The following is a 27,270-nucleotide window of genomic DNA, read 5'->3' as shown; positions in this document are numbered from 1 at the left end:
CTGAAAACAAAGTAGAAATAATCCAAATATTTAATTAGGCAAGATAAGTTTCAGGAAAGTGAGCAGAAAGTCTGATACTGTGACAACGTATCTAATTCTGAACCTTCCATCTCATTCCTAAGTGAAAGAGTTCACCGAGAAGCAGAGCTCAGGACAAGGCTTCTCTGATACCCTAAGCAAGCATGAGCCAATTACCAAGTTCGTCTACCATCTTCAACTCTGTCCTCTGTCAATCTGAGATGGGACAGAGATCTACCACAGAGCAGACTTCCGTTTAACCAGAAACTCACAGTACGTTAGAGAAGACAGCAGTTTACAATCAAATGATTACTCTGAAGCTGCTTTCTTGTCCCCAAAGCAGGTAACTGAAGGCCTTTGGCAGCAATACTTCCACCCCACAACACACAGCTCTGGACTTGCCATGTAGGAACTTCACAGTGATTCAGAGCCCCAGCACCGCCCAGACAGCAGCAGCCAGCACCGACACAGCAGTCTGTCAACAAGGCTCTCAACCTTTAACAGGCATTACACACCTTCAGCTCTTGCAATACCTACACTGTTCCAGCTTGCAGTACGTGTACCTGCTCTATCTCATGAACAGACTTTCTTTAGTGTGTCACTGAAACCTGAAGGAAGGCAAGTGCAGCTGCTGTTTGAGTCAGCTACAGCAGCTACATCACCAGTTTTATGTTCATTCTGCACCAAACACACTTCCTCAACACCAAACAACCCAGCTGATCTACGGAAAATTTCTCTGCCGCTGAAAAATGACCTGAGATTTTTATCCACCTGCTTCTCATCTAAAACTGACCCACCCACTACTGCTAGTAAATAAAGTTTTCATTTAAACACTCAGATTTAAGTTTATTCATACACAGCAAAAGTTCCACCTGCATATTAAAAACAAACAGATTAGAAGTAAATGTTTTATTCTTCCAACTAAATTCCAGTACTACAAGGGCAGTAAAACAATGATACACTGAAAAATTGCAGCAATAAACATTTGTTAAAGACTGATAGAATAAATAAAAACTACAAAAATGAGAAATCATATAAACCCATTCTTAACCCCCAAAAAAGTCATGGAATACAGAAATGCCCTCCTTCACTATTTCACAGGCAATACTGTGGGCTATTTGCTTAAAATTGTCCTGGGATTACATTCTAACTTAACTGTGATTACAGCTCTGTTGTAGTGCACAGTTATGAAAACCACACTAACTTCAGTCAGAAGTGTCATTCTACATTTTTATTTACACAAACAGTGAAGGGCAACTTCTAGAACACCAGCTTTAATCCTTAACTTTTTCAAACTTATTAACATAAGAAGCCAAATCGTAATGATACAGCAAATGAGGCCACTGGTATTATTACAGGTAGCAAAGGTCCACATCCAGGTGGTACTGACATCAGGGAGCACTCCAAAACCAGTTGCTGCATAAGAGTGGTTGCCACTGACAAAAGCTTGAAATAACCTGTGTTCACAGGGGGGAAAAAATATGGCATTGCTGCAAGTCTTTACTGGGATAGCTTGCAACAATAAAATAGGGTGTATAGGGCAGCCCACATATGCAGAAAGTGTGATTCATGAAACATCTGAAAAGAGGAAAAAAAAATAGTTAATGACAGCAGTAACAAGTATCAGCTCTGTGCAAACATTCTATGGTAGTATCAAAACTGGTTTCAAAACTAAAACCCCAGTGTGCTATGGGAAACCAGTTCTAGATGTTTTAAACACAAGCTGCATTTTCTCTCACACCTCAATATTCCATATCCTCAATTTCAAGTATTTTACCTTGGGGCCTAGCAGCTGAACAGCAAAAACAATGGCCATTTACATTATTGAACCTCTGGTAATTCAATGCTGCTACAGGGAGCAGAAGAAAGATACTCACAACTGGCAGGCTGTTCTCCATATCGTCGCATGATCTGATCATGCGTGAACTTCACAAATGCGTCGTATTGTTCTGCAAGGATGGAGCATTACAAATGTGAGTATTCAGTTTAAATCAAGCAGAAAAATACTCAGGGCTAATTTTTATACACAGAAATCATACAAGTTAAACACACCCCCAAAACTACTAGTAGTTTTAAATAACTTAATACAGTTCATAGCTGCCATTTCTTTTTTTTATCTTCCAGAACAATTCAGCCAATGTCCCCTTAATTAAAGACTCTCCCATACAAACTTCTGTAAATGAGAAAGATGGCAGTAAACTCAAAGAGAATTATGCTGCACACAACAGAGACCTCAATATACCTCACACCTGCTAAGTATCACACACTGTATTTTGAAGAAATCAAGTGTCCCCATTTTATAGATCCTTAATGGCACAGAGTAGTTAAAAGGTCAGTGCTAGGGTTGGAAACATAATTTGCTCCTGCCACTACCAGATGTAAGAAAATTAATTTGATGAAATGGAAACACAAAAGTACCGGGAAGGGGATTTGCTACAGAGTTACAAATTCTATTTGCTGACTGCCAGAAAATCAAAAGCAAACAAGAAACTGAAAGGATGAAATGTTAAGTGACTAGCTTTTGAGGAATTCCAATCACAAAAGTAGCTACTATGAGAGACATATAGTTGACTGTGGACTGCATGAAAATGGTTACTGTGTCATCTGAAATGAAATTTTGTTATGGAACATACTTGGCTTTGAACTAAGCACCATTATTTCCCAGAAAGGTTACTCTTTCTATACACACATACATACAAATACATTTGCAATATTTTATCAGTTTTAATACTGCACTCATAAGCAGGATATCACCTTTCAGAATTAGGAAATTGAACAAGGAGAGTAATATCTACCAGATGCCGCTCCTCTCCATTCCCCTTCCTCCCTTGTGGAAAAATACATGTGCAGCAATGTGGGGTGTTCTGAGAAAAGGGCAAGGTCAAAGAAGGCAATCTTCAACCAAAAATGCAGTTAGATTTGTAGTGGTTCCTAGTCCCACAGGTTTGCCCCAATAAAGTCCCCATCCTCTTGCAGGGATGAGCTTGACCTTTGAAGTAAACAGGGTATCAGTAATCAGCAAGTAGTGCAGCAGCAGCCCCAAGTACGGAGGGACCCAAAGCTCTAATGACATTCACCCCAGACCAAGGGGGCCTGGGGTCAGCTCCCCTGTGCCCACAGGCAGGGCCTGCTTCACTGCAGCTCTGACCAGCAGCTTTTCAGCAGCCAAACAACAAAAAGAGCAGACTGAAGGATCCAGTGGCCTGAAACCATTTCAAGAAATAACAGCAACTACAACTTTTCTTGAAAGAATTTATTAAAGGCCAAAATCGAATTTGCAAATGCTCCTCTTTAAAGGTGGAAGTCAACATATACAGCTGCTTTGTAACATCATCTTTGTTAGAACTACGGCTTTGCAAATTTTTTTAAAAATCCAGTTACTAAAAAGCCCCTTTCTTGTGACATTCAGATTCAGAAGTTAAGCAATCCAAAGGCAGGAGCAGCCTACAGTGAGCTACTTGAAAATTTAAGTGGACACCGCACAAATACTTACATCACTGTATCATATACATCCTAACTATTTTAAATCAGGTGGCTAAATGACACAAATACAATCACAATACCATAAAAGGCCGTCTTTAGCAGATTCTTTAAAACCTTTCAAGCCAGGGTTTCCCTAAGGCTCTTGCAAAACCAAGTCTGCACTAACACAGCAGTTTCAGGTAACAGAGGAAGGAAGCAAAATCAAGGCAATGATCTGCTCGCAAAGAACATGAAAGAAGGAAAGAACAGGCAGTATCTGACTAACTACCTACATGACAAATCTGATTCAGAAAATGAATCAGATGCAAGATGCAAACATTCAGTTAAGTCACTTGAAATAAGCTATTCAACTGAGATTTATTATGGAATTTCCAGTTACATTTGCTTTGACTTCACTTTCGTAACAAAGAGTATCACTTTACTGCACAAAGTTTAGAAAAGGATATAACCATTCTGTCAGCAGACAACCATAACTGGCCTGCTATGTAAGGAATTTCTGAATTCTTCTGTCAGTCTTTAAATTCCTGTATAATGTTGAAAATGTATTACCACCTTAATTTATGTGATTCAGTAACATGATCTTCCTAAATTGCTCTTTTGGTGACCACCATGGTAAGAACAAGTAAACCTAAATCACCTCACTAAACCACAACTCCCAGATAGAATTCAATCCCCTTCCTTTCCCAAAAAACAAACCCAACAATGCTCCCTTTGGGACTGAGAGACAGAGCACATGTAAGGAACTGGATAGAAGGGCTTCCGGCTTGTAAAGAACTACAAGCTTGTGCTCCAAAAGTGTCTGAACAAATGTAAATCTATCTGGTCTTCAAATGGTTATGATCCCAGCTAGATGAAATGCATTTGAGAAAATACAAGAAATGACCCAATTCCTACACATACATAAATTAGGAGAAAAAGTTCGATAGAGTCCTAATTCATCAGGCTGAAGCAGGGTAAAAAGAAAAACACTGAACACCAAGCCCAAAGCAGCAGCAGTATTCATGGCTCTACTTATGGTTTTAAACAGATGTAGATTTAAGAGGGGCATGGAACTATTGCAATTTCTTACACTGAAATGGCAGATCAGCAAGTGCAGAACATGAACAGAACCTCGGGTGCAGAGACAACACTGTCACAAGCAACCCACAAGCCTGGTGACTTTCTGCATGTGCATGCCTGCAAAAGGTTTATTCCCACCTGAAGAGACCTGCCAACTTTAATTCTGATGTTTTTTCAGGTGGGAAGCAGAACAGCTGCAGGTATTCAAAAGCAAGTCTGCAGAACAGTGCTCAGATTTTCATTATCATCACACTAAATGTTAAATTAGACTCCAAATCATACTGTGAAAGCACCTACCTCTGAATGCACAATAATTTAGGTGCTCAAATGCTAGCAAGAGGCTTAGAAGTAAAGGACCTCAAAAACTGAAGAAAGGTTGCATTTATAATGCTGACATTAGCACGATCTTTATGGAAAGATAAGCTGGAATCAGGTGCCAAGAATTTCAGCTGAATTGTGAAATACAAGAATTCAACATGGAGCATCAGAAAAAACAGCTGAACTGACTCTCAAGCAGATACCAAACACTGCTGGCAGCAGTGTAATGGTAAGTACTGCAAAGAGAAAGGGAAATCTTAAGTACTGTCATCTTGCCAAATTCCAGAAAAAGGAAGTCAGTTCCCAAGCAGGAAAAAAACAAAACAAAAAAACAGTCCTTCAAAAAGAGCCCTAAAGGCAGTCTTTCTGGAGGAAAAAAATAAAAAAGAAAAAGAAGGAGAAACTGTCAATTCAGACACAATGGCAAGAGAAAGTTCTAACTAAAACCACTGTCTGCACTGAGTAGTAATAACTAAGAGTCATAATTTCTATCCAAAGCAGCACAGAAGGAAAAAACCTATCAAAGGGAGTAAACATCATTTTTTCTGTATGCAACCCCATTCCTTCATTAGACTAGGTCAGAAAAAAAGCATACACTGTAACAAAATTAAGAGAAGTTTTAAGCTTTCAAACTCACTCTGACATAGATTATTCTGAACTGTAAGATACCTGCAAGTTTTGTGGTCAAAATTTCTTCATACTCTTCACGGATTTTCTCTTCACGTTCTTTCAGCAAACGTTCACAGATCATTCCAACTTGTCTGAGAGTAAACAAGGGCTGTTCTTTTTTCAATGGTGATGATGCTGCAGATGAAGTACCTAAGAGCAAATATTTGGGCATACCAATTTACAATTACAAGTAGATCAGAACCAGTTTTTTATAATCAGGTTTTTTTACATTAAAGGAACTTTATAAAACATTTGAAGAAGATTTTCTCTGCTACTTGATCCTCCTAATTACTACTGAAGCAGAACTGGATGCACAAAAGGAAGACATCTGCAATGGACAACAGGCACAACTATCCCAGAGTGTCACACAAACACTGTGAACACCATTTACATGGCAGTTGGCACATACAAATTTAAGCTACTATTTTATTTTAAAATTATAGTACAGTATATTGGTGCCAAGACAACTGCATTGCAAAAGCCTTTTACGATATCAGTGACAGAGGAGGCAGGATGGTCTCCTGAAAACAATGCGAGGTTTTTGTCCAACCATTTCTTAAAATGAAAATCTACCATGTTCCAGACCAATGCTGTCACTGCCAAAAAAAAGCATCAGTAACTAGTGGGAATGTGTCGTAACACAACAGGTAACGGGGAAAACGATTTACTGAAACGTAGTCTGACAGGATAACAGAATATAGCAGAATTACACACAATTAATGGCCAAAAAAACAACAGTAACTGGGGAGAAGGTGCCATAAACCACCAAGTAACTAGAAAAAAATGTTTACAAAAGCAGAGTCTAACAAAACACAGGAAAATTACACAGAATTATCTGGGTACCTGGCAAAGCTGGTCCAGTAAGGAGAAATGCATGTGGCTGTGCATCAGTAGAACAACAAGGATCTGTCTGCTGGAAGCTATTTTCTAAATGTCTTCTCTTCTGCATGCGTTTGTACTCCTGTTTTATGTTGTACAGAATTTGTTCTAAAAAGAAAAAAAAAACAAAACCAAAAACCAAACCTTTACATTTCACCATTTTGCTTGATTACCACCCAAACATCAAATGCTGTAGATAAATAAGAGATGAAAAGATAGACAACTCTTAAAACATGACCTGCAAAACCCACAATGTTCTACCTAAGACATAAAATCATTTAACTAATCAAAAGAAAGGTAACCCAGACTGTTTCAACCAGGAGAACACTAGCAAAAATATTTTTAGTTAAGGTCAAATATTGGTACCAGAGTACTGCTAACAAAAAACGCAGCAACCTAAACTTCAGGATCAATACAATGTGCATGGATAAAAATTTGGCAATAAAAACTTATACTGGTATTAATTATTTTTGCTTCATATATTTAATCTTTAATCTTTCACCCCCACACAGCATTTATCACTCACAGAGTTAACAGTAATAAGAGACTCTAGAATAAAACATCCACATGAATTGCTATTTCTGTCTGTAGGCTGAGTGGCCTACAGGCAGCACTGTGAGGAGGAAAACACAATTTAGACAATATGCATTAAGCAGACAGGAAAAATACAAAAGCTTTCCACAACATTTCTGACAGCCTCAAATTTATCCAAATGAAATACAGTGGATGGATCAACATATTCTTTTAAAGGAGTATGGCAACATGCAGTGCAGCTTTTGATTGCAGTGAATAAGTACAGCAAATAATTTTAATAATCTCATCTCCACTCTAGAATCATAAGGGGAAAACTAATCCTTGCAACAGGAACTACCAATCCTGTGTGTCTTCTCTCTGAAATTCCACACAACAAATGGCTCTCAGCTGCATCAGTGGCCTAACTGCACATCCTCTGGCATTCTAAAATGCTCAAGAATAAAAAGGAATTTTCTATTTTTTTTATATAAAACCTTCCCATAAAGAAATTTCAAAAGACTCTCATCCTTTGTGAGAACTCTTACTTTAGATGCTCAAATGCATTTAGAAAAAGATTACCTGCATGACTGGCTTCCACTGACATTTCTAGACATTTTAGCAAAGACAACTTTCCAAAGCTCAGGTATTTATAAATCCATGTGATCACGCCAGAGTCACAAAGGACTCCACTCAGAACCTTCCTATTTCTGTCGTGTTTTGCCAATAAAATACCACAGAAACTTAAACCAAATTTCCTGTTTGTAATCCATATGCTACTGAGGTTCCATACCTGAACATTTCAAATAAGGAACCATGTGATGCAGGCAACTTCAGCTACCACATTCTTCAGTCAGTGGCTGAAGCCTCCGCTAGACCAAGCGGAAGCAAACACTTAACCAATTCTCAGTTCAGATGTTTAAATACTGTCATGGTTCAATTCCATGAGTCAGTCTAGAGATTCCCAATTTATAGAAAGAGAGAAAACTGTTTTGAGTCACCAGGAGTGTCAGCAAAGGAGCTCCCTGGATTTTGCCCATTGCTTAAGGACTTCATACCTTTTCAGTCCCATGCCTGCAGCTGTACAATTTTCAGCTCTCTAATGGAAGGTCAGTAATATGGTTCAAAGAAGCAGCAAATGCAGAAGACAATAATAAAACAGTAATAAAACAGCACAGCGGGTAAATTAAGAGAAGGAGCCATGAGAAAGTGGTGCAGGGGGATGGAGGATTCATATTTTCTATAGGACAAGATACACACACTCCTGTAGGGTACTACAATACATAAATCATGTTAAATCAAGATGTAGTCAAGCTTCCAAAATGAAACACAATCCCCTGCGAGCTGGTCACGCGCATACACACATCACTCAGAGGATGGAATAACAATATTTATACTCAATGGCATTATGGTGGTACAACAATATTTCTCAAAATCAAGTGCTGTTCTGGCTGCAGTGATACTGCATAATTCTGAATGGGAACTGAATTAGCTGATAGGATCATCTGTCCTAGAGCACTTTTGCATTATGAGAAACATGACTGCACATATTCACACTGCATTTGTATTTACTGAAGAACATAACAGACTGTGACCATCCTTCACTAGGAGTACTTTGTCTTTGCCATACTTCCCAAACTCCATGTGAACTTCAAAAAAAAATCATCCAAATTCCAGGTGTAAAAACTTGGATTAAAATCTTTTCTACAGTTCTCCTTTCTTTTTATCTTTCAGAACGTTTCTTTGCAGAAACATTCTCAAACCACATTAACCACCAAAATCATTAAGGACAAAAATGTTAACAGACTCTGGTCAACTGATAAAACTGCAAGAGTTAGATCAACAATCATATGCCACGTCTCCTTCAGTCCTAACAAGCCCTGGAAATTAAACAAGGAATAATTTAGAGGAAATGTTAAAATATCAGCTGGAATAGAAGGAGCAAAAGCAAGAGGGGGTGTGTGGGGGAAACAGGAAGAGGGGACAGAGAAATCAGGTGTAGACTTCAGGAAAACAGTAACAACTAGGATAGAAAATACTTGTGCACTAAAGATACATGATCCTATTCCAAATTATACTGAATTATGGACAAGAAGTCTCAATGATATTACAACAATTTCATCTACTTATAATTTGGCAACACTTTTTAAACTGTCACCTTCAAATCTTGCTGTGAAAATCAAAAATCTCAAGAAACACTACTGACAGATACTAGGAGACCCCCATCCTGACAAAACCATTTTAATAGTTAGCATTACTATGAATTCACTAAAGGTAAAAAAACTGAGCAAAGTTTAAGAGAAAGGACTATTTAAACATGACACTGCCTACACTGCAAACAGCAACCCAGAGAAAAAAAAGCCTGAAATGTTGAGCACTGACTGAACACTTGTTAAGCACGTCCATAACCTGGTTTGGTAAATCGTATTCCTCCACTCAGACTAACTGAGAAGATTTAAGGCACAGCTGCTCAGCAGAGAGAACTGGACTGTAAGGTGCCCTCAGTGCCCTGCAGAGAGCAGGCAAGGAGACTGACTCATCTCCTACTTCCCGATTTCCACCACTTCTAAAATGGAGATTAACAGACAAGAAACCAAGTCTAACACTGCACCAAACTTTCAATGACTTCTCACATGAACGATGAGACCAGGAATGCTTCAAATAAAGCAGGCACATTTTATTTCAGCAAAGACCAAGCAGACATTCTTATTAACTTACAGTATCACAAAATCTTAGACTTAAAACAAAGCTGCTTCATTGTGAAGTGCAATGTAAGCCTGAAAATATTTATGACTCGTTTTAAATGAAAATCTGGATGCCAAAATTAAAATAATCCAATATAGTAAGAAAAATTGTTTAAATGCACCAAGTTACTTCTCTCATTTACAGTTCTGTTTTGTAATTCCACACAAATATATTAACATTTCTGCAGCATCTCAGCATTTGCAGGAAGCCATGAAACATTAAGGAAGTACAAACCAGAAAACTTCTGAACACCATCTATACAGCAGACATCTAACTGTAAAGACTTTTAAAACTCTGACCCAGTTAAACAAAGCTTAGAATTAGCAGATCCAACCTACTTTTGCTTCCAGAAAACCTTCCTGCTTTTTCAAGTTCAGTTTTTTAACTTCTTCAGGTTCCAATTAGTTCTGACTACTCTCTCTGCAGTGCACAAGTGAATTAAAATGTGCACTGAACTGGTGTCAAACACAGCACAGTTCTTTTATGTGCCTCAGTGTGGAGAGCCAAACTGTCCTTTAAAACAATGACATGCATTTTAATTAACAAATTATTTTATATATAAAAACTTAGAATCTGAAAGTACACTCATTAAAGAAAATCTACTCTATAACCTTCTCTAAGACTATAAAATTTAAGGGAGAACTTGCATCACATATATTACAACTTATTAGATATTTTAAATAAAAGCTTTCATCCGCCTTGAACATACACTGAAGTTCAAATCAGATATTGTACATCAGACAATGATTTGATCTGAGATGACAAAAGGAATATATTTAATACAATGAAACACATCACTGTGGCCTATCCTCAGTTTCTTTGTAATTTCACTCTACCTCCTGTGCTCAGTGTTTCCTCCTGGTCAGACATGCCTCTGAAGGTGCACAGCTATTCAACAGGAAACATCAGGCTGAGGTGCTCAAAGGGAAAATCAGACTTGCTGAATCTGGTGAAGCAGCAAGAAGAAGCCACACTGCCAACACACCGAAATGATTTAGTACTTCATAAATAGCATTTCAAACTCAACATGACTGTGAATCTCTACCAGTTACACAAGAATCTGTTGTATGCCCCCTTCTCCTTCAGGTTCAAGGCTAAGATTAAGAATGACAAATGAAAACTGCTATTGTCTCACCATAACTACCGAGGGCATGGGGGATTCAGTCAAATACAACTGAATATAATGAAATGCATGGATACTCTTTTTTTTTTTTTATCCAGAGCTGCATAGTGACAGCATAAAGTTGAGTACATAGGTTCTTTAAATTTTGCATTAAGATCTTTCAGAACTTGAGATCCCCTCTGGAGAATGAAGATATCTGAACGAAGAGAGGATGAAATATCAACAGGGCAAATTGGAGTTCAAGTTTGACATGTGAAATATGTTTGTCACACTAATGGATTACAAAGCCAAATATTAATTTCCAAGGAGTGATGTAGACTTTTAATTCATGATAAGAAGTCAACTTAATATTTTTCAAAATTCTGCCATCTAATTACTTCATCCTGACCTGTAATTACCTAGAAATTATGAACAAAGGAAACAGCAGTTCAACTTAAAAAGTTAACGAGGCAAACAATTATTTTCTTCATTTTAATAACTGCTTATCAACTATGAAGGTGCTGATTGTTTCACCTGAAGGACTTTCTGCTTTGGGCTTGATTTTTAAATTATCAATCTCTCATCACAGCTCCTGCCTTCTCGCATTTAGCTAAAGGAAAATTCAGCAAAACACACAGGAAGGTGACTCAATGCACTGAAATCAGAGCAGCAGTCTTCCTGGCCTGAAATGGAACGTTTAGCTCAGGTTTCAGTTTGCAAAGTCACCATTCAACGTATGCATTCAAACTTGAAGCATGTCTGAGATTTCTTCTAAGTAATCAATCAAATGCTATCCTGATGTCAGCGGCATACACCTTCAGGAATTTCAGCTTCTGTTAAAGCAAAACTGCTCCACTGTCCTAGTCCAAGTTAACATAGAACATTTCCATTAGGCCTTCAACCTTATCCAACACCTAGGTGATGTTACCACATTCCTACTTTTGGTCTCCCCACAAGATTACTGACACACAACATAAGTTTTAAGATGCCAGTTTCCTCTAAAGGCTGCACTGCAGCAGAGCAATGGAAAAAGGTATTATTCCTCAGAGGTTTTTTTCTACTTAACCAGGGAACCCTGGCAGAGACAGAAATTACAACAACCCAAATATTCCTCTTATTCTCTTGCTTTGGCCTCAGGTATCAACCACTCCACTTGCATTTCTCAATGAGGCATGTTAAGAGGCGAGTAACAGAATGTAGACTTCTGGAAACCATGCTCCCCCTCAGAGGAAACTGGATAATGGGTACATGCTGACACCTCCCTGGCTACAGCCACAGAAGGGACAGAAGCAGCTTGCAGTGGACTGGGATACAGAGCAGGCCACCTCATCAGATCCAGTTACTTCAGGTCTCAGGCTGACAAAAGTTCTGGTTCTCCCACAGGCTGGATGCTCACATATGCATTAGCTCATTCTGCAAATGTATTATTTCAGGAAGTCTCAGTCCTCCTGATCAAGGGATCGAGGAATGAAAAATAAATCCAGCTATGCAAAATGTATTAGACACAGCAACTACATCTTTCCTTCACATAAAAAAATGTCACATTGAATTTATCAGACTTGCCACTGAAACAAAAAAGCCAGCTTCAACATTTTATGACATCTGCAACCAAGGGTATTTAACATTTATAGCCACCACAGGCATCTATACAAAAATCTCTCATATAAATTAAATTATGAAGTCCAGATGCAGCCATTACGCGACTTTTTTTAAGGGGTGGGAATGTTTTGTCTTTTAAAATCCTAATGATTTCTGCAATCCTGGAGCACAATGAGAAATCTGGCATCTCACCAAGATAATTTAGCAATAAATACACATGTGGATAAGTTAACAAAACAGAAATTAGGCAGAAAGAGATGCAGCACTACTAATATGTCACATTCCAAAGCCACTGGATCTGTTCACTTAAAATGCTTGGCCATTGCCTGACCAAGTTTTAGACAGAAGTAGCTCAGTTCGCTCAAGAGGGCAACTCAAAGGTCACAGGAGGACAGCCCACAGGGAAGACGAACAGTTCTTCCTATTCAAAAAGGTCAAAGACATTTTCTTGCATTAACTTTGAAAAACTGTGTCAGTTGCATCAATATTTTTCCAGACTATTCTGTAAAAGAAAAAAGGTATACTAAAGGCAAATTTATCTACCTTCTGTTTTGTAAAGAGTCCCTCATGAGAGGCCTGTTCTCAACACCCTCTGCAGTTTTTAGTTTGCAACATTAGTTAGTTGCTGGGGAAGTACTGAGGCAGATTAACGTTTCAGATAGAGAAAAAACTGCATGTGCTAAAATCGGTGGATTTTTAAATTATTTCATCCTTTTTGACTGCATAGAAGTCTTTCAAGTTAACCTCTGGTTTTGGATGAAGTGTGGAAGAAAAAAACTTGTGATTTCAGTTCGTCTTCAGAGTTTCTATGTACCAGGAATGAGGAGATTTAAATCCCTAACATCAACATTAGTTCTCCCTTCTGTCCCCCCAGTTTCTTTCAACTGTATTTCCCACTGTAGCTTTGATCTCAGAAATGTCCACACATGCAGGCCTTCTTAACCTGCCTCTGAATTTAAAAAAATTAAGTGCAGGTTTGTTTTTTTTTCTCTCCACTCTCAAACAATTTGTCATCTGGGTAAAACTGCAAACAATAGTTCCAAAACATGCAGCAGAGAACCGAGAAATAATATAGCCAATATTTTCTCCTTTCACCCTTGAATTCATTTAATAGCTTTGAAACAGAAAAGCACCCTTTGGACCTCAGAGGAAACCCAGCAAGTGTATGCAGAACACACAGGCAGCATCCAGACCCAGGTGCAGTTATTCTAATTACACAAAACAGTCTCATTTATAGCTGGAACTTACTTGAAACTAAAACTCATCTGTAGTATTCAAGCAGTAGAAAAATATTTAAAGAGGAGCCACTCTTTCAAAACTAAACCAGTTTTACGCTAGGCAGGCATGTTCTGCACTGCTTTTAGTGAACAGAGTTTAAAAAACATCATTCTACATGCAAATAATGGTAATGCTAAAAATTAGCAAATGTACTCATAAGAATGCCCAAGCCAGTAAGCACAATTCCACAGAAAGTACAGACAGTAAGGCCACAATTACAGTTTGGCTGCCAAATTCACCGAGAAACTGGAAGTGACCTAACAGCTGTTCAAATAACCACAAAATATTAAAACACTCTTGTGAGAGATAAATTTCATCTTGAATAAGCCTACCCTCTCTCCAACAGACATTGGTTATTTGTCTATGACCACTCTGTACAGACAGCTGTTTTCTCATCTGACTACCACACTGTATTCTCAGCTCTCAGCACACCCCTCCAACAATCTGTATTCTGCTCCCAGATAATTCATTTTTGAAATGATGAACGCTGTGGTTAAGAAGTCCTGGTGCTGATATGGTCTCCACCGTGTGAAGCTAAACACTACCAGGTCAGAGTATCAGACAGAAAAAAAACGTTCAAGCATGAACTTAATGTAAAGTCTAAGCATCACGTCCTTTATATCTAGAGCTCTGATTTCATATGAACATTTATTTTCATTACACAAAACTCAGACAGACGCTTTTTAAGCGCTGGAAATCTAAGGATCACAGTAACAGGCTGAGAAAAGCCCAAGTCAACTGAATTCTGGCCACTGCCAATAAATTTCCCAACACAAAAACTAACACAAAATGGTGACTCAGGAACACTTTAAATCGGACTGGAATTCTTTTCACAAATTTATCTGATCCTAATGCAGACATCTACATCAGAAATGGTCATGTCAACTCATTTTAGAGTCAATGGAAAGCAATACATATTTCTGCAGCACACTAGGCCTCAACCTAAATCAGAGCTCTAGAACAAACCATCTGATACTTCCAAGTGACTACCAGGAAAAATGCAAACTATCAGTTCACAGGTACACTTACTAAATTAGATGACTCACACCCAGTCTTAGAACAGGCCCCTTTAAAATTACGAGCTCTATTTTGCTCAGTGAGGGTCGAAATGAAATATACACAATGGGATAATGCCCCCCAAATTCAACTGAAATTAAAGGTAAGCAAGCTGATCAACAGATACATTTACACCAGCACACTAAAAGGATTTTTTTCTGTCACAGAAAACAGAGGGAGCTTTTAAGCAAAATCCATGTAAAGGCACACAACTTATAAATGCTTTAAGTTTTGCTTAGGAGTATTCAAGTGCTGGACGAGACATTTTGATTTACTGTAATTCACTCTTCATTATATTAAACACATCTTCTATACATAAAATGCATCCTTGTCTGTACAGAAATCACCTTCTCACACGGATTACCACCTGCACCTCTGATTTTCTCAGGAGAGAAAGAGGCCTGTATTTGCTCAATTTCAGTAGCATATCAGTTTTTAAGCCCTTCAGAATTGTTAGGGTAGAAGCTTAGGTATTACCTCAAATACTGCTGTAGGTTGTCTCTTCCGAAGATGTTATTGATTTGCCTCCTTTCAGCAATACATACTTATTGGCCAGACAATATTTATATTAAATATTCATAATCAAAGCTCTCCAAACCCCAAAGAAATCAAAAGAAATCATTGCAAAGAAGCAACACTTATCCTCTAAAAGGATCAAATTAGGTCTGATTTTAAATATCTATTTCAAAGTACATGTAATGCTTCGCTGTACCAGGGAGTGCCATCCATCACAACTCTCATCACAGACCGCTGACTCATTCAAGATCCTTTCCTAGAGGTTCAAAAAAATATCAAGGCACTGATGCCAAGTTTTACACTGTATGTCCTCTGTATTTCCTCCATAGCATTTTTTTATTATTATTTGATTAAAATCTCAAAAAAAAAAAAAAAAAAGGTATTGTACGGTGCCGTTTTCCGAAGAATATCGAAACAAGGCACTGTCCTACGTGTAGATGGCAATTTGAACATTCAAACTTAGTGCTCGGTAACCTGGAGCCAACTTTTGTTATAAATGGGAGTACCAAACACAACAGCCGAAGGAATTCTGCTGCAACAACTGCAGAGGGCTTTTTTTTCCCCTGCACACAAAGGACACGGATACATCCATACCTCGGCGCTACAGCCGCTCATGGCCGCGAGCTGCACCGTCCCTGAGTGCGCGGCTGGGAGCTGCCCACCGGGCTAAGCACGGCACGGAGCAATCAATCCTGCGTGCCCGGCCAAGATTCGCTCCTTCCTTCCCTCCCTACTCGCCGCTAAAAAGAACTCGGTTGATTTTTAATTGACAACCATTATACGAGCAGACTTCAGGGCTTTTAGGGCTGCCGGTTGACTCATCTCTCGCACCTTAAGAATGTAAAAGGGTTTCGTTCTTGCCCCGCGCCTCCCAGACGAGAGAAGACCGCCCGATTCCATTGTATCTGCCCTAAAGGCAACTCTCACCCTTGCATACAACTGCTTTTAACGCTCGGTTTTCCTAGGAACTTTTAAGGATACCACAGAATGGGTTATCCGGGACGACGGCCCGTATTAAAGGGCTGAGAAGTGCGACTACCCCTTTGTTTTATCCGCTTTTGCCTTTTCCCACTGGCGTTTTGCGGGTGATGGATGACAGGCCGGCCTCCCCGCCCTGCCCCCCTGGCCCTCCCCCGATGTCTGAGCCCCGGGAGGAGGTGCCGCCGCCTCGACCCACCGATAATGGCTGCGAGGAAGGGACCGCCTGGGGCCCCGCCGCCTCCCGACCCCCGCCCCACCTCTGTCACACCCCCGTCCCCTGCCGCCCCCAGCGTTTCCGCAGCTCGACTCGCCCCTGCGGCTCTCCTTGCCACATCCATGCACCCGTGAAACAGGAGGGGAAAAAAAATAAAAAAATAAAAAAAAGCCGGCCTCCTCCTTTCCGTGGATCAAGCTTTCCCCCAAGAGCACCCCCATCCCGCCCGCCGCTCGGGTCCCTTTCTCTAGTCTCACCCCCCCGCCTTCACCGACCCCTTTCCTATGGCCACCCGCCCGCGCCGGCTCAACCCGCCCCCCCTTCTTCCTCCCCGTCCCTCCTCCTCCTCCTCCTCCTCCCCCTCCTCTCCTGCTGCAAACGGCCATTTCTATTGTGTCTCTCGGTGCCAAGCCGAGCAGGGATCGCCCCGGCCGCTGCCAGCCGCACAGCCCGGCAGAAAATGGCTGGAGGGGGACGCCAGACCCACCCAACCGCCCCCCGTCCTTCCCCTTCCCCGCTTCCCGGCCGCCTACCCGGCCCCCTCCCCACCGAACTGCCCCCGGGGGCCGGGGGGGCTGCCGGGCGCACGGAGCGCCGCGTCCCTCACCTGTGGTGAGCCGGGACGACACCTCTCCGAAGGGCGAGGGCTCCATGCGCAGGTATTTCTGCGGGGAGGAGGCAGCGGCGGCGAAGGAGGAGGAGGCGGCTGAGGCCGGGGCTGACAATGGCGCACATCGCCTTCGCTTCGGGGACGCCGGGCTCAGCAGCGGGTCGAAATCCAGAGTCCTTTTCAAAGTGGCGCCGCAAGCCATGGCGCGGAGCGGCCGAGGGGGCTCGGAATGAGGGGCAGCGGTGAAGGCAGCAGCAGCCGGCCCTGCCCAGAGGCGTCTTCCCCGCTGTCTGGAGTGGGCTGGGGGGGAGGGAAGGGAAAGGAGGGGGCGGCTGCGTCAGGGCCGCCTCCACCGCCTCCCCGCCGGCCTCTCTCTAGGGAGCGGCCTCGGCAGCGGCAGCAGCAGCCCCGGTTCAGTTCGGCTGGATCTCCGCTCTCCCCGCCCGCTCCGCCCTGCCCGGCCGGGACAAATTCCGCCCACGGCCGGTAGCGGGGCACGAGCAGTGCCGAAGGGCGCGGTGCCCGTCCGGGGTGCGCGGTGAGGGACGGCCGATGCGGAGCGATGCCGATAGCAGGGCCCGGGCGGCGGCGATGGCGGCGGCGATGGCGCTCCCGGCCGTAACCCCCGCACCAGCAATATGGCGTCAACAACAACGCCGCCGGTTCAAACGCCAGCCCCCCCCGCCGCAGAGGCTCACGGGACTTGTGGTTTCCCCGCCCCGGCCCCCGGCGCTCAAAGGCAGGAAGACCTCTGGGGAGCTGGGACTACAGCTCCCGGTGTGCACCGCGTCGGCAGGGTAGGCTTCCGGGTTCTGGTTTAAATCCCCCCTGGGAGGGTGCGGGCTGGGGTGTGGATAGAGGATGCGGTGGGTCCCTAGGGAAGGGCCGGCCGGTCGGTCCCGTTGGGACGCGAGGACACAAAGGCGGCGATGGTCCTGTGCCGCCTCCTGTTAGCGCTGGTGTCGAGCGGGCCGGACGGCGGATGTACGTCCGCGTGGCGCTTGTCTGCATGTGAAATCGGGGGCAAAGTGCGTTTAGTTTAGTGGCCTCTATGAGGTGAGGGCAGAGCAAGGAGCGTGCGGGAGTCCGAGGTGACAGCTAAGGACACGCATGGAAAACCCTCACGATGTCGGGATCTGTGTCAGGGCTCACCGAATGGTTTCCTTGAAGTTGGATAAAGCACATTCTTGCTTAAGGAGTGTGGTGAGGGGAGAGGTTCAAGGAACTGTGAAGCTGCTGCTGGGAAGAGCACAGCTCTTTCCTGTGCAGCTTCCTGATTGAAACAAACTGGGTTACAGGTCACCACAGCGGGAAAGCTAACAGAGGTTGATAACCCCCAAAATATATGTAACTTTTAGGTTTCTGGCATCGAATACTGTTAATTTAACCATAAGCACAAAGACAGGTTGTCTTTGAAGGACAAAATGATGGATATGCCCTCATAAAGTTTTAACACTTAAGTGTTTTTTGATTGTGTTCTGAAGTGTAAGCTAGGCTTTCTCTAATGGCATAAGAAAAGCCCCACAAACCTTACCATTCTTTGGAAGCAGGATTTGCTGTACATGTTTGGTGTGTGGCATATATTGTTAATTAAGCCATAGCGGCACCTATGTCCGTGTAAGCACCAGTCTGATTGTGCTGGCACTGTGGTTGTGTGCCTCTTGGGGTAGCTGAGGTTTCTGGTGGTGGGATGACCTAGCAGAGCCTTCCTTCTCAACAAACAATTTGTTTTCTGACACAGCTTGTTACAATGTTGGAGCAATTAGGCAAAGTTTACCTTATGCTTGCATGAGTTGCCTTGGCCTAAAATTAATACTGGAAAATTGCAAAATGAATCCTCTGCTGTGAGCTATTCCTCTGAAGAGGAACACTTGGAGCATTTCCTTGGAAATAAGGATGCTGACAAGCCTTTCTGAAACTAAGACAAGTTCTGCTTCTCTGCAGCAAGACTCAGGAAATGTATTGATGTTATAATAGTGTTAGAATTATCCTACTATTACTGTACTGGTATAACTGCTTCTGTGGACTCTCTTCGTTGGAATAATGCTGGCTGGTTTTCCATTTGTTTAATTTTTCATTTCCATTACATTTCCCTAAGCATATAGCTTTCCCTGTGTTTGGGCACTGGTGTTATAGATTCTTACCAAGCACTTGAACCAGCAAGACAAAGGCAAAATTGCTCTTGTAGGCTTCGAATTAAGGAAACCCTAAGTGTCTCTCAGTGTGTGTATGATGCATCTGTTTAGTTTGGAGTGCTCTGTGCCCTGCTTCTGCCATCATTTGTGTGCTGCCAAGTGCCTGTGTTTGGGTGCGGTAGTGGGGAAAAAAAGATAAATTTCAGAGTAACCAGCACTTCCCCACTGAAATGATTATTATTATTTTAGATATATATTCTGCATTCAGCAGCTGAAGCACGAGATCCTAAGACCGTTCAGGCACAATTTAAGTCAATTAAGACAGTCTGAGGAATCAGGTGAAACTTCATCAAGATAAGCTACTAGAAAGTCAGCTTTTGCCATCACAGGCAGCACTATAATTGTAAGCAATTGATTAGAACTGTGATTGTCCTAATCAACAGAGTTACTTGGCTTTTATCTGACCTTTAATTTGTTGAACTAAACTGAAGCAAGTCTGATTTAGGTCAAAATAAGAATTCACACAGGCCTTTGCAGCAAATTAAACCCAGCCAAACCCATGTAGCTTTGCATGTAGACAAGCCCTAAGGCAGCGAAATGTCCAACAGCAGTGACAAAGTGCTTGATGGTTGTCAGGGAACATGTGTTTTTACTTTCGTTGTGGCAGGAAACACCATAGGGTCAAGGCTGCAAACCACTGTTTATATTGTTCTTTCTTCTACTTACTTATTATACAACCAATTTGCAGTGCTCCATTATGTGCTACAAGGGGTGCCTTTAAAATTATATATTGTAAGCATCTTCTTAAAATAAATAGTACCCACAAATTTTATTAATACTGGGAGTGGGAGAGCTTATTCATAACTAACATTGTGCTAGATTTTATTGAATATGTACTTCAAGCATGATACCTGTTAAAAAGGGCAAGTCTTGATTCAAGACAATATTTTGACCTCTGTACAGCCCTGATTGCAGTGGGAAAGTAACCCACCTAAGTGGGTTACAAAAATAACCCTTTCAGTGTATTGTTTTGGGATGGTGATGGAAATATCATAGGGGACCAAATGTTAGACTTTGTGCATTCTCTTTTCTTCCCTTTCCTTCTGCCATTGCTCCATTTCCCCATTGGGTTTGTTTTTTGTTTGTTTTGGAGTTGTTTTTTTTGGGTTTTTGTTTTGTTGGTTTTTTTTGTTGTTGTTGGTTTTTTGGTTGGTTGTTGGTGGGGTTTTTTGTTTTGGCTTTGGGGTTTTTTTTGGTGTCTGCCTCTCATTCTCTTCATATACTCTCTTGATTTTGCTTCCTCTTCCTTTTCCTTGAGACATTCTATTCATTTGGTGCAGGATTCACATCACAGTCGCTATCTTTGCTTCTATGCCATCTAACTGTATTCTTCCCACTTCACCTGTGGCTCATTTCTCATTAACCAGCAGTGCTTGCCAACAGAGACCACGGATTAGCTGAACAGTTTCTAGGGCTTGTTCATTTCATCACAAGTGAATAAAATTCACTTTAAGTGATGTCGTGCCACTTGAATTTGGACATGGGTACCAAAGGTTTTACTTATGTGTTAGGTACACACTGTGGTTGCAGATTTTGTGGACAAAATGCAGTGGTGGTGATCTGCCATGATGTCAGTGAAGAGTTTGTATGGTGCCAAGTGAGAAGGGATTAGTTAAGTCTAAAGAAATGGAGGTTAGTACAGGAATTGTAAGGTGGAAAAACCAGCTGAAAGAAAGCTGGAATAAATTTCTCAGTCTGGTTTGCTATATAGGAATGTTGACGGTGCTGGCCAAAGGGAAAGGATACGCTGGAACAGAAATGAATGGCCGAGGTCAGTGAAGGTCAGCTCTGCTTCTTTAGATGCTGACTAATGCTGATAAACTGTACCAAAAATTATCACCTGGACCTGAAAAATGCACTGACTTTCAGTAAGACAAGTCTGTTTCTTAGGTCCGAGCTACTAAGGTATTGCCAGCAGAAGTACAGAAGTATATTTTGCAATATAAAAGTCATTCAAAACATGCATTTCCTCTAAAATACTGTATATGTGTATTCAGAAAAGATTAATTAAAAACAGAATCTGTATAAGAAAAGGTAACTGAGCTGATTGGAATAATCTAAAAGGGAAAAATTAGCCCCAGGAAATTAAACTGTTGTTATTTAAATGTTATTACCCCTACTAATTGTTGAATTCTATGATTTTTCCCTAAAAGCACAAGGAAAAAATAAGTTCAGGAGATCTATTTTAGTGATGAAGACACTGTTGATATGGGAACTGTCAGTTACCTCACCCAAACTGGAAATAAGAGGAAGATTTATAAGTGCAACAGGAATGAGTTTCCAGAACACTCTTCAAGTAGCATCAGTATGGGTGAAAAGAAACCCCAATCTTTAGTTGCGGGTTAGGTGGGCTTTAGGTAAGGCTTAGTATTACAAAAAGGGATCCTATGGTATTGATGTTTTCAGTGACATGAGACTATTAAGAATAACCCAGGAAGTTTTGTAATACAAAATGACAACAATGAAGTCACAGTGGAATTAAGTATTTTACTGGCGTGCTGTTTTTGGCTGGGATGGAGTTGATTTTCTTTTCAGTAGCTGATGTGGGATAGGTTTTGGATTTGTGACCAAAACAGTGTTGATAATACAGGGATACTTTCATTTTTGCTGGGCAGTGCTTGCATAGCATCAAGGTCTTTTCTGCTTCTTATCCCACCAGTGAGGAGACTGGAGGTGTTTAGGGAGCTGGGAGAGGACACAGCCAGAACAGCTGACCCAGCTGATGAAAGGGGAATTCCACATCATATGGCATCATGCTCAGCATATAAAGCCGGGGAAGAAGAAGTGGACGGGGGCAGAAATTCATAGTTGTGCTATTTGCCTTCCCAAGTCACTGTTGGGTGTGATGGGGCCCTGCTTTCCTGGGGACGTCTGAACACCTGCCTGCCCACGGAAAGCGGTGAATGACTTCCTTGTTTTGCATTGCTTGCGTGCGCAGCTTTTGCTTTCCCTATTAAAGCGTCTTTATATCAGAAAACACTTATGAGTTTTCTCAGTTTTACCTTTCCAATTTTCTCCCACAAGGGGAGGGGCTGTGTGGTGCTTAGTTGCTGGCTGGAGTTAAAATGTGACAACTTGAAAGGATGTGAAGCAGGAATAACCCATTTGAGTCAGTTCACCTATATTCAGAATAATATATTGAAGCTATAAAAGGAAAATTACTAAAATCACTGGTGTATATGCATGAATTGTGCTAACAGACCTGGATATAGAATAATTAGGACGCACTGAGTAAAATTTTGCAGCTCTGACTACTGCAATTACCTCAATGATTCCAGGAAAGTATCAACTAGCAAAGCATAGATCAGTACTCTTTTCTATCTGTTGTTAGTCACAACCTTGTATAGGATCACCAAAAAAAGTAATGGTGTATAAGGAGGGCAATGTCATGAGGTACTGAAAATCCTACTGCAGCCTAAAGAAAGATTGTCTTCTGTTACCGTGTCCTGAATACCCTTACCCCCCAATGTCAAACATTTTTATATGCAAACGTTTGCATTGTGCCTATCAGTTTTCTTCCTCCCTTTTACTATTGTTAAGAATTCACATTTTTAAACTTCACATATAATTTTCCCTGCCTGGATTTTGGACAAACACTGCACCATGTTAAATTCTGCTTTGCTATTGATCTTAAAAAAAAAAAAAAAAAAAAAAAAAAAAAAAAAAAAAAAAAAAAAAACCTGGCACGGTGCTTTAGCAGAAAGGAAAATGGAACTTCTTATGAAAAGACTTTTTTTCCCCAAATGTTCTCTTACATCTTTGTAAAAGAACTTTTCATAATTGATTCTAAGAGTAAAGGAGCAGCATGGTATTGCATACTATTTGGAGAATAGAATTAAGTCAACTAAAAATATATTGAGCTGGAATGGTGAAAAAAATTACAGGCCTAGTATTAATAATGTGAGTAGTACTGAACATGTAAATTAAGAGCCATTGAAGTCAAATACACTGAGCTGTGAACATCTCTCCACTTTTTCAGTGGACTGGAGTCTGGGTCTTCTGTGAGCTTACACAGCTCTGTGGGGCTGAGATATGGTAAAGGTCAGTTTTTCTTCTGTGCCAGAATGTTAGTGAACAAGGCAGCATAGGACAGAGTGACAACTGAGCTATCTATTAACTATCTCCTATTGACTTCCTCAGGACTAAGAGGAGGTTTGAGATGCTGTTCATTCTGTTTGCTCACAAGACATAGGAAATGAGCAGGTACTTTCCCCTGTTGCCTCTTTGGAAATTTTGTTTTTATTAGGCTCAATTTTCTGCCTAGAACAATGAAGAACTGGGGGACTTGAGTTAAAACTCCTATTTTTCCAGATCGTTTACTAAGCGTTCAACTCCTCTGTCACTATCTCACCTGTCTTATCCATCCATCTGTTCTTTTCAGATAGTACCTGGCTACATTTTATTCTCAAAAACATCTTCCACTGAGCTGACCTCCGGGATGCTCTGTGGTCTCCCAGGCAAGGTGCTATGTATGTGTACTCTACCATCTATACACACACCTATGGCTTAACCTACTTCTCCCCCTCTGTTCCCCTCTGCCAATCCTGAGTACTTCTCATTTAGCATACCTTTTCCATTCATAAAACAAAAGACAGCGCCCATCTCCTGCTAGCAAACCCACTCCTTGTCCTTTCTCCACCACCACTGCTAATTCTGTCATCCTTCAAGCTGATCTGCTCCTTTCTCTCTCTCTCATATAAAAGCTGGTTTTAGGTCATGGTTGTTCTTCTGTGAAGTATTTCCAACAACCTGTTTCCCCACCTCAGTCCTTGTTTCCAAAGTTCTTCCCCAGGCTTAGGTCACCTCTAGCCTGACGATGCTCATAAATTGCCAGCTTTCTAGAACTCTCTCCCAGGGAATCTTTAGTTTCTCCTCTCCACCCACAGTTCAGGGTCTCTGTGTTCACCATTTCAGGAGACAAAGTTTTCATTGCCCTCCTCACCCTTTTTGCTTGCTAACCAGGAGCATCTCATCACCTTTGTGCCCCTTCTTAGATTGTTCATCCCTTTGGTTTCAGGCCTCACCTTTGGGGCCTTGCATTCTTCTGTTGATGCATTAATTTGGGGTTTGTGCCAGTCCCACATGTTCTGGTTCAGTCTAGCTTTCCTCTAATGACTTCCATCTTTCTTCATTCCCTCCTCTGGCTTTCCTCAGAGGACTTTCACTCATTCTGCCCTTTTTTTCTTTAAGCCTGGAACAACTGCACCCATCTTGTGAACCAAATCCACACTGCCTTCATTCAAATCTCCCCATAAAATGTGCTTTTGCCATAACACCTATCCAGCTCAAATTCTTCTCCTGAAATATATCCTCTTCCTCTATAATAAAAACAAATCCTGTTTCATAACAAAACAAAAAGAACTGAGTGAGACTGACTATACAATTAATTTTTGCCAGTTGCTTTCTGCCAAGAGCAATATGCTTGTTCTTATCCCCCTCCTCGGGATTCTCCTCCCCGTGTGCCTCCTGTTTGTCCTTTTGTTCCGTTATCGGCTTTTGATTCCTTCCTTAGGGCTCCTGGCCTGATCCTATGCTCACACTGGTGTGAAGCGAGGAGTAGCTCCACTGCAGCAAACAGAGCTCTGCCAAGGCGAAATTTCTGTGGAAGGCGATCAACCCTTTGTTTTAATATTAGCTAATAAAGCCTGTGCACGGCTCCAGCACAGCACTCTGGTTTTAATTAATACGAATTAGCATATACAGCTACATACACTCTTCTTTTTCCCTCAGCTACTTTGAAGAAAATCTCTTTGTATGTCTTCCTGGTTGCTCTATGTCTTGACATAAAAAAAAAAAAAAAAAAAAAAAAACAACCAAAGGAATAAAACCCCAAAACCAAAATAACATCCAGCTCCCACGCAAACAAAAGGCTTTGCTGCTGCCGGTGGCGGGGAGCGCTGGGAGCAGCCCCTTCCCGCCTGCCCAGAGGAGCCAGCTCCCAGCCCCTGCTCCCCGCCGCTGGGGAGCCGTCCAATTCCCTTCCTCCGCCTTTGCACAATCCCACTGCAGCGACTTCCCAGTCTTAATTGGAGCCTCTGGGCATTATTGTATTATTATTATTTAATAAACAACCACATAAAACACTGACATTTAAATAAAAGTAAGGAAAGGAAAGCTCTGACTCCTAGTCTGTTTTGTTTCCCTGTTGACTTGCGCGGAAGCAGGAGCAGGTTTTCTGTACAAAACCCAAGCTCACAAAACACATGCTTACATTTAATGCTCTAGGAAAGAGAGCCCGCTCTGGATGCGCGGGCTAGACCTACTGCAGCTGTCAATCCCTGTTGCAACATAAGGTGTAAATAGGGAGTCATAAACTGAATAAAAGGCACTGCTTTTCTTGCCTGAGCTACAATTTGCAAGGGTGTAGCCCCATTTTCTGCATTGTGACCCCCAGCATGTCCTTTTGAGCGGTTATCCGAAACTCACAGCCATAGGGATGCTATTAAAGATAATAAATGGAAAAGATAGCTTTATTTTTGCATTTGATTGTTTTAGGCATTCCAGTGTGAGAGTTATCATGACAAAAGAAAACGTGGCGTCCTTGAAGTGAACGCAGAGGAGCACAACTCGTTCAATAAGGTTTTGAAAGAAAAACAAAGAGCTGAAGGCCAGCTCTGACTTCTTTAGAAACAAGTCTAAAACGAGACAGGATTTAAAGTGCTTAAAAGACTTTGGTGGCAAGCAACGAAGAAGTGTCTGTTACTAGAATTGATTGAATTAAGGAAAGGGAGAGAAAATCTTGAGAACTTTTTAAAAGTCGTTTTAATGTGTGGGGAGTATAAGGAGAAAATTCTCTCGGGCCACAGCTAGAGCCCTGAATCAGCATAGCTCCCTTTCTTGAAGAAAGTGAAAACTAGACAAGGGCAAGTACGCACCCTTATTATCCTTTTTCATTTTGGATCAAAGAGGAGGAATTCAAAGGGCTGCCAGCTCTCCACTTTCCTGCAGTGAGTCTGGAGTGTGAGCTCCGTTTATTTCCCTCGGTTAGGCAATGCTTCTCTATTACTCTAAATGATCAAGTCCTCAAATGGACTTCTTGTGAGATCTGAATTCTAATTACTGCTTTGTGTTTTTAAAGTATTCAGTAGGAATTAAACTTTCCAGCTGTTCATAAAAATTATGTATACATCTATGCTTTAATTCTAGGGAGTTCACCCCTCATTCTTCCGACCACTTCATTACACATTTGCTTTCCTGTATTATATATTAAAAACTTCATGCAGTGGCTCACTTGCATTTACATATATGGACTGCAATAATTCTGTGATGTTGCTTGGAACTTCTGTATGAACATGTTGTATAGAGTCAATGTGGGCATGACAAATGTATTGCAGATTTTTTTGTAGATAAACAGAGTCAGTGAATGCAAATATGAGAGAATTTGTGTGCAAGTTTTAATATCTAAGCAGAGCTAGTAAGTGCATGCCACCTGTAACTGCAACTGCCAGTGCAAACAGGGAAACTGGTTTTAAGGCATTTGCACTGTTCTAAAAGTGCTGGACTTGGGAAATATTTCAGCTGTAATGGCAGAGAAATGTTCATTCTCTGGTAGGTTTTTAAGTGTATGGACTCTTATTAAGAGTTCTGAGTTTTTTAGCAGCTGATATGCCAAAGCCCTTGTGAAAACAAGTACCTCAGTGGTGAAGGCTGCCTTATGAAGCAATCTGAAGCTTTTAAAGACATTATGGAAATCTTACTGTGAAATGGATTAAAAAGTGCTGGTTGATGATCTTAGGGAGAATGGTGTTAAACGTGGAGATTTTTTTGGAAAGCAAAATAGGAACTTATTGCAAGGGAGCTGTATTTCCATGAGTGGCTATATAGCCAGTAATAGTTCTGGTCTAGAAGCAGGGAGCTTGCTTAGGAAAGGCACTGCAGGGACATATAATGTAAGGGGGAAATGTAATGTGTTTGAATATGGGGTAAAATAATTCCCTAGAGGATGATGGAGTGACTGCTTTTTGTGAGAATACTGAGGCAAAATACACTGAATTGTTACCAATGTTGTAGAGAAGTGTGTTCTGTCAAGCTTTCTAGT

At 41.4% G+C, this 27,270-nt stretch overlaps 1 protein-coding gene and 1 long non-coding RNA gene across 2 annotated transcripts in view; one reads left to right on the top strand and one right to left on the bottom strand.

The window, feature by feature from the left end:
- Positions 1-897: 897 nt before the first annotated feature.
- Positions 898-17,687, bottom strand: AKIRIN2 (akirin 2). Its single transcript, XM_066179583.1, has 5 exons — positions 17,035-17,687; positions 6,391-6,534; positions 5,548-5,697; positions 1,896-1,967; positions 898-1,596 (listed from the first exon to the last, which is right to left on the bottom strand). The coding sequence occupies exons 1-5, from the start codon at positions 17,237-17,239 to the stop codon at positions 1,586-1,588; spliced, it is 582 nt and encodes a 193-aa protein (XP_066035680.1). The 5' UTR covers positions 17,240-17,687; the 3' UTR covers positions 898-1,585.
- A 45-nt stretch (positions 17,688-17,732) lies between these two features.
- LOC136287139 (uncharacterized) overlaps positions 17,733-27,270 on the top strand; it is a 29,494-nt gene continuing 19,956 nt past the window's right edge. The window contains exon 1 of the long non-coding RNA XR_010720075.1: positions 17,733-17,834. This is a non-coding gene — a long non-coding RNA (uncharacterized lncRNA). The remainder of the gene's footprint in view (positions 17,835-27,270) is intronic.

The sequence above is a fragment of the Chamaea fasciata genome, unplaced genomic scaffold (assembly GCF_029207755.1).
Source record: "Chamaea fasciata isolate MVZ Bird 193981 ecotype frontalis unplaced genomic scaffold, bChaFas1.0.hap1 SCAF_3, whole genome shotgun sequence".
Classification (NCBI taxonomy): domain Eukaryota; kingdom Metazoa; phylum Chordata; class Aves; order Passeriformes; family Sylviidae; genus Chamaea; species Chamaea fasciata.
This window is presented reverse-complemented; position numbering and strand designations above follow the sequence as displayed.